Raw genomic sequence first — 8,397 nt, forward strand, 5'->3', positions numbered from 1 at the left:
ATGATTATCTCTGAAATACTAAGAATACATTGTTTAGTTTAGGCTCTTTTACCCTTAACTATATAGTTACTTGTTGTTCCCAATTTTGTTTTGGTGCCCTTATCCACTATAGTAGGTCTCTCTTCTATAAGAAACTCTTCTCAGATGTATTCTTACTTATTTCTTCAGCTATCAGAAAATATTGATCCTATTCGTTCATTGGATTTTGGGTGTCCCAACATACTTTGCTCCTCAAATTAATATTTTTCAGATCCTCAAAAGAAAGATTCAGAGACCAAGACTTAGCATCCCGTGACAGAGACAGGAGTTCAAGAGACAGATCACCTCGTGACCGAGATCGAAAAGATAAGAAGCGGTCCTATGAGAGTGCTAATGGCAGATCAGAAGACAGGAGGAGCTCTGAAGAGCGTGAAGCAGGGGAGATCTAACTAGCTGTGTACATACCTTCAATCCTTAAGCTTCCCATGGAGTTACATGCTATTGTTTAGTTTACAGCTGTTCAGAGTGACAGTGAACAGTTCTAGACACCGATCCAGTCAGACTAGATGTATAGTATCCAGTGATTTGAACTGAACTTGTTCTTGATAAAGTCTAAAACTACATCCATAGTTTTTTGTGAACCTGAACGTAACAGTTTATATGATGAGATACTCTTCTCTATTCTTTCGAGTTAGGAGTGATAGTGAATGAATTGTGTTAATGCCTTGCAGTTTTTGAACATTTGTAAAATACTGTCTTCCTTTCTATTCTAAACAGCAGCAGCTTTAGGATTTTTTTTCCTTTGGAATTCTTCTTCCTTTGACTTTTATATCTCCTTATTCCTGTGCCTCCAACTATAGAGAAAAGGGTGGAGAGAAGGAATATAACTTCTCTTCTAAGGTTCTCTTCAATTGGTTATTAGTTGATTACAGTTGAGCATTTCTACTGGATTGTGTGCTGAAAAAATTTAAATATGGGGCTGTTTTGTTTGGGGCCTGTTAGAGTTGGAAGTTGAACAGCTGTTGCATTACATACTTTTGCTTTTTATATTGAAATTTTGAAATCAGACTTGTCTTGATTTTTATTTTATTTTATTTTTTTTTATTTTACTTTTTTGTTAAACTGCTGTGTTCAGTATATTGAGGGAGGATGGGGGCAGGGACTGTTTCATAATAGCACTTGTTTTTGTGTGTGTGTGTGGGGGGGTGTATATAGTTTAAAGACCATACTCTTACTGTAAAAAAAAAAAAATAAAAATCATCACCACCACTGTAACTTGTTTAAAGTAAGTTGTCACTAGAACTATTTGCTGTGGGTATTTTCCTCTATTTTGTAACATCATTAAACAGTGCCTTTCTGTACAAGGCACCAAAGGAAGTAAATATTTAACTGGATTCCAGATGAATTGTTGCTCCACCTAAATCTCTTGCTGCCTATACTACATTACTTGAGAGCTGTATTTAACAGCTTCTGTAAGGAAAGGTTGGACCTGTAGAAGCAAATAAGAGTTGATTGGTTTGTATTTAATTGACAAGCCTGAATAAAAACAATATGTAACAAATATATGGAAACCCCCGCAGTTTCTGCATTAAAGATCTAATTACTTACTAATGATTACCTAGTAGTTAACAGACACCTTTTGTTCTTCTAGAATATAGGGGAAATAGATTAACTAGTAAAGTTAGTATTTATTAAGATCACTTTTTAGAGGCCAAGATCTCATGTAGTACAAGCTGACCTAGAATTCACTGTGTTACTGGGTATGACTTTGAACTCCTGACCCTTGAGCCTTTGCATCACTGCCCAAGATTATAGATGTGTACAGTGAAACCCAGTTTAAATACTATTTCAGGTGGAGGGGGCAGTTTCCAAAATTTGATGACAGTAATTTGGCCCTTTATGAATGTGAAAGAGCAGAAAACTAATGCCCATTTGTGTGTTACTAGATTTTCTGAGTTTTAGAGGTGAGATTTTGCTCATGTATCTTTGGCCTGCCTTGAGTTGCAAGCTTTCTGTCTCGGCTTCCTAAATGTTGGGAACATAGGCACAGACCAGCAGGTATAGTTTAAACTTTTATTTTTTAACAGCAGAAAAGAACAAAAGCATGATGGGCTATACCTGTTATCTCAGTACTACAGCATTTGTGAGGCTGAGGCATGTGCTTTGCAAAGTTTAAGGTCAGGTAGTGGCACTCAGGTTTCCAGTTTGCCAAGTGAACACATTTATAAATTGGAGCATCAGGGATGCCTAGGACAAAGCCAAAATGAATGAAGGAATAACTAACTGTATGTGGTATTGCCCTATTTCCAAAACACCATTGTTAACAGTCTTTTTTACTTTATCTTTTTCTTTTGAACTGAGAATAGCATGAAAAGAAAATCATAGCAAAATTGGGGTGTGAGTTATATTTTTTTAGGATTCTGAATTTCCCCCCAAAGAAAGTACAATATAAATGACTTGCTGGTTGGATTGAAGCACTTCTCTCCCCTGTATGATGCCCCAGTTTCAGTTCCTAGCATTGTAAAAATTATATTGTTAAACGTGTTTGCTGCTGAGTGAGGCATGGTAAGTGCTCTAGGCCCATAATTGAGGGGGGATTTGAAATTCAGTACCAGCCTGGGCAGCATTTAAGCCTTACGCAAAGCACACTTGTAAAAGTGTGGTTTTTGAAATCACATAAAGGACCCATCTCAAAAATAGGCTTGTAGTGAATCTAAGTCTAAATTCCAGTTTATAGAAAATAAGGTAAGTTCAGAATGTATGTCACTTTACATAACAACTGGCTGATTTTTCTTCAAAAAGTCAAAAGATTTAGGTTAACCAGTAACCATATTTGTAGTCTAATTAGATCAAAAAGAGATTTTTGACTAGCTGGGCATGATGTAATCTAGACACATGAAAGTCAGGAGAATTTCCATGATTCTAGGCAACAATAGAAAGACCTGCCCTTTGGAGGAAAAAATTAAGGGGAGAAAAGTAGAGAAACTGAGAGATTATATAGACTGGAAAGAACTCGTTAATTTATGTAACTAATGATAAACTTGTTCTATATAAGAAAACATCTTATTTTCAGTATTCATGTGAGACATGATATCTGCTACTTATTTTCAAATGATCAGTCCTAGCCTCATACGCATAAAAATGTTAAATATTAGGCTTAGAAGAACTTCATGTGTGTGTCTTGAAAATTTAAAAGTTAAGAGGAACCCTTGGAATTTTCAGCTAACTTAGTGATTTAAAATGTTGTGTCCTGGGCTGAGAAGATGGCTTTTCATTCAGTACATTCCTACATGTCCAAGGACCTGAGCTGAATCCCTAAGTGCCAGACACCAAGGTACTCAACTGGTGAGCCTCAGGCCAGTGATTGAAACTGCCTCTTGATCTCTGGCCTCCACTCAGTGCATCTGCACACATGAACACAGAAGTAAAATGCTCTAGCCTGACCCATACATGGATGGGTGGGGTTTTTTGTTTTGTTTGCTTGCTTGTTTGTGTTTTTTGCGACAGGGTTTCTATATAGTCCTAGCTGTCCTGGAACTCACTCTGTAGACCAGGCTGGCCTCGAACTCAGAAATCCGCCTGCTTCTGCTTCCCAAGTTACTGGAATTACAGGTGTGTGCCACCACGCCTGGCTAGATGGGTGTTTTAATTAATTTTTTTAGTTTTAGTTTTAGTTTTTAGTTTTTCTATACAGGGTTTCTCTGTGTAGCCCTGGCTGTCCTGGAACTCTGTAGACCAGGCTGATCTCGAACTCAGAAATATGCCTGCCTCTTGTTTTAATATTTCTTAATATTTGATCTTTGAACATTATCAGAATCACAAATAACACCAGTAGTTACACAAACAAAAAGTACCTAAGACCATCAGTCATAAGGCACAACTGCATACCTATTGAAATGGCCCACAGAGGGACAGTATAGCAATATCAAGTGCTAGTGTTGATGAACAATTGGAACCCCCAAAAGGACTGAAAACGGCACAGCTACTGCTTATAAATTGGTGTGTCCATAACCCAGTTCAGTTGTCTTGCTGCTACACAGGGAAACAAAAACATGAGGCTCCACAGGTTTGTATTTGAATGTTTATAGCAGTTGCATTTACAGTAACCCCAAACTACAAATGTTTGGAAGATCCATCAACTAGAAGTCAGATAAACTGTGATGCACCCACACAAAGGAAGTGTATATAGAAATGAGTAACTTAAAATACTCAGCTGAAGGATCTAGACCCAAAAGAGCACAGTGAACAGTTCTCTTCATGTGAATCAGAACAGACAAAAGTAACCTGTAAGCCTCAGGGCTTGCTGCTGAGCAGTAAACCTTTTAGGGTGTTAGAAATTTTCGATACATTGAGTGACAATGTTTATGCTGTCTACTCCTGAGCCTTTTTTTTTAAGTTTCTATTTTTATAAAGATAAATATTGGTACCTTAAAATTGTGAATATGGGCCTAGAGGGAAGGACTCAGGTTAAGAAACACTGCTCATGAAGAGTACTGGGGTTTAGTTCCCAATCAATCTCATGTGCTACCATCTGGAACTGGTGTCCACTGACACTGCCCTAACAGGCACATATACACAATTGAGAACAATAACATCTTTTAAAATGTGAATATGATTCCAAGTGTGTAATGTTTTAATTTTTGTTTTAAGTTGCTCCTAGTGTTGACTAGATGACCCAGCAAGTGAAAGCGATTGCAGGGTAAGGCTGACAATACACATTGTTCAGTCCCCAAAACACACATGGAAAGAGAAAAAAACATACCCAGGAGTTACATTCTCTCCTCATGTCCAAGGTGCAGAAGTCCCCACCATAATAATGTTCTCTGAAGATCGATGTAAAATAAAATAATTAGGCATATAAATGAGACTCAAACTATGATTTATTTATTAGGCTCTGCTCAATTACTGGGGGTTTACCCTAATTAATTCTCTAGCACTAGGCTGGCTGCTTCTCCATCTGTGTTCCCAAATACTTGATGTTTGAATTCTGGGCTATTTCTGCTCGAGCAGTCTGGTGGTGTGGGGAGGCATTTTATTCTGGCACTTGCTGCTGGTCCATACTTCTCTCCTTTCACCTTCTCTTTGTGGTCCCTACCTGCAACCCCCCCAGCCAGGTAACCGAAAACCTGCCTGCCTTTATTCCCTACAGCAATTGTAGCATACAGTGAAGACAATTATTAAATAATTATGAAATCTCTGGTGTAAATACATTCACAATATCCAGTCCATTTGTATTTGGCAATTTTATGAGAAAGTATTTTATTTGTCCTATCTTAGTGAGTTCATAGTTCTGCTGTACTTTTCTCATTGCTATCTTAAGCAATTAAATTCTTTAACTTTCATAACTTGCACTTATCAATTTTAAGACACCCGTTTAAAATTTCTTCCAGTCTTCATTAAAAAAACAAAAAAAAAAGAAAAAACTTCTAAGCTGGGCAGTGGTGTCACACGCCTTTAATCCCAGCACTTGGGGGGCAGAGGCAGGCAGATTCTGAGTTTGAGGCCAGCCTGGTCAGCCAGGGCAGCCAGGGCAATACAGAGAAACCCCGTCTCGAAAAACCAAAAAAAATAAATTACTAGATCCTCTAACCTAAAATACCTACAACTTAAACTTTCACCTACTCCAACCTTCATAACTTGCATTTACCATCCTTGAAACATCTCCTGAGACCCTAAACATTTTCTTAAATTCTTTGTAACCTTAAGTTTAATTGTGAGACTATGACTATCCAATCTTCAAACCCATCAGAAACTTGAGAAGGAATAACTATCACTTGAATATCTAGGAAGCACAGGCAAACTGCTTCCAGAATTATACAAATGACATAGTTGACTGACTGAACAGTCCCCCAGAAATGCTTCTGTAACTAGAGCATCTGTCTTCAGCCTTCTGGGCCAGGATATCTGACAAACTTTTGTGAAGCAGGAATTATGAAGGATTTCTTTACCTTGTCTTGGCAGAGCTTTGCAATCGACTTTATGTCAAGTTTTGTCCCTTTTGGACAGCATTCTGTCTGCAGATGAAGTTAGGACATTTTCTTTGCCCAGTGGCTAGCGTGCCATAATTGAAGCCATCTCCAAATGGAGGTCCTTTGATGTTCTTCTTCCAAGTTGAATGTGGTGCTGTCAGAAGCTGACATGTCCCATCAAAAAAAATTCCTTAAGTTAATAAAAATATCTTTAAATGCCATATTCCGTTAAGTCTCATATCTGAGTAGGTAAACTATGTTCTTAGCTATTTACTGTCTGTTTAACTCAGGAAGCATACTTCGTGATAAGCTGGAGTATCTGTGAGTTTGACTTTATCAATTTATATTACTTATTTATCCTGAACAATTTGTAATAGCTTTTAAAAGGACTAGAATTTTACATCTTCAAACGACTATATAAGAACTGAATCTTAATATATACAGTGTGTTATAACAAAAATAACTTCACTTTGTATAACTATCCAAAGTCTTATACCAGTGTAATAAAATATACAAATGTAACAAAGTATAACCTTAATTTTGTATCAATATCCAAAGATCCATATTAATATAAGATTATGGCTGTAAGCTGTTTTTTGGTTTAAGAGTAGATTCAGTAATCTATCCTATTATTCCTGTAATAGTCCTATATCTACCCCTCCCATCTTTTCTCTTCTCAGCCCTTCTCCCCCTACATAAGAATAAAAGGGTAAAAGAAAAGGGAAGTCCCCGAGTCTAACCTCCTATACTGTTTTCTCACTGGTCAAGACCATTTAATACCTTGTAACAAACCCCTTTATAATAATAAGCATCCTTCACTCAACAGAACTACCAAAACTTACCCACCCCAGCTTAATGGAATGGGACTTTGTTTTGTTAAAATGGCTTCATGTTTATTTGAGGCATAGCATTTCTTTCTTGGAGGCCAAGGAGATTTGGGGAGTGGTTAGTCTAGGAAAGTTAGTTATAGCATTTGCTGTCTAGTCTCTCTACTCTGCAGGCATAAGTGAAGTCCTGACTGAATGGGAATGTAGCTGGATGAATTGAGGTCATCTGGAGTCAACTGCTTTCTTTTAAAGATGTTCTGGAAATCTTTTTGAGTAAACAACATTTATGCAGTTTGGAGTAGTATCAGGTTTCTCAGTATCCTTAAGGGTCAATCTCAGTATCATTAAGGGTCAATCTTGTCAGGGCCACAATTTTCTATGTCATTTTGGGTACCTACTTCCTGCAGGTAAGAGTTTGGTTATACAAAGAACAAATAAGACATTTCTTTACAATTTCCTTTGCTTGTTGACAAGTGATAAAAGATTCTTTAACCCTTTCCTGTTAGCATATTGTTTTTATGAAATTCTGAAGCCTCTAGCATACTTCCTATCAAAAGCTGGTCGATTTCATCATTACCTTGTGCTAGAGAGCCTGGCAGACCAGAGTGAGATCTGATATGTGTTATATACAATGAATGATTATTATTTCTGATTACTTGTAGTGGAATAAACAGTGAAATCAATTCAGAATCATCCTGAATAAGTTTAGCACTTTCTGTATGCAAAACAGTTCTCTACATATAGTAAGTTACTAAATTAAGAGATTCTTGAAAATTTAATACCATAAGAATTGCATATGAATCTGATATTTAAAGAATCATATGGACTCTTCCTTACTTATATTTTCTGATTTATATTCTACCTTCCCCAATTTATGTGCATCAGCATAAAATGTAGGGGCTTCAGAAATTGCTGTCCTTTTATTTGAGAGAGAATCTGTTTTGGTTTTTCGAGATAGGGTTTCTCTGTATAGCCCTGGCTGTCCTGGAACTCACTCTGTAGACCAGGCTGGCCTCAAGCTCAGAAATCTGCCTGCCTCTGCCTCTGCCTCTGCCCCCCAAGTGCTGGGATCAAAGATGTGTGCCACCACTGCCTGTCATGAAAGTTAATTAGTTCTTTTTATAATCTGAAGTTGCTTGCTTTTGGATATTTGCTGTTAATTTATCCCCCAAAAAGTACTGCAAGCTCTTTGCTAATGTTCATTTTTTTGCTCATAATGAGGCAATCTCAGCATTAATAAAAGGTACCACAATTTCTGCTGCCTCTATTTCTGCTAACTGATGAAGTCTCCTTTTTTCTGTTAGATTTAGTTTAGATACCTTTCCTATATAGGTCTATAATTTTTTACTCTGTGTGCTAGATGTGGCTATTTTTATCCATTTCAATAAATGGATAAGAGATCATTTTTGTGGGAGAATGAGAAGACGACAAGGTAACTGACATATGGGCCATCTTTGGATTTATACAGTTTATATGGGCATTTTGTAGTTTATTTTCTACCACAGCCAATTGTCAGCTTCATCTGATAATCTTGGGCTATTACTGTTATTTTCTTTTAAAGATTTATTTATTTTATGTAGATGAGTACACTGTAGCTGTACAGATGATTGTGAGCCATCATG

The 8,397-nt window shown here is 37.1% G+C and overlaps 1 protein-coding gene across 8 annotated transcripts in view; it reads left to right on the plus strand.

Moving 5' to 3' along the window:
• Nucleotides 1-1,378, plus strand: part of Luc7l2 (LUC7 like 2, pre-mRNA splicing factor) — a 55,879-nt gene extending 54,501 nt beyond the window's left edge. For 7 of the 8 annotated variants that reach the window (XM_052173470.1, XM_052173471.1, XM_052173472.1 and 4 more), the window contains one exon: nt 251-1,378. In XM_052173470.1, the coding sequence (XP_052029430.1) occupies nt 251-428 (178 nt within the window). In that variant the 3' untranslated portion in view covers nt 429-1,378. The remainder of the gene's footprint in view (nt 1-250) is intronic. The other variant, XM_052173478.1, reaches the window with a different exon arrangement.
• The last annotated feature ends 7,019 nt before the right edge of the window (nt 1,379-8,397 follow it).

This window comes from Apodemus sylvaticus, chromosome 2 (genome assembly GCF_947179515.1).
Source record: "Apodemus sylvaticus chromosome 2, mApoSyl1.1, whole genome shotgun sequence".
NCBI lineage: Eukaryota > Metazoa > Chordata > Mammalia > Rodentia > Muridae > Apodemus > Apodemus sylvaticus.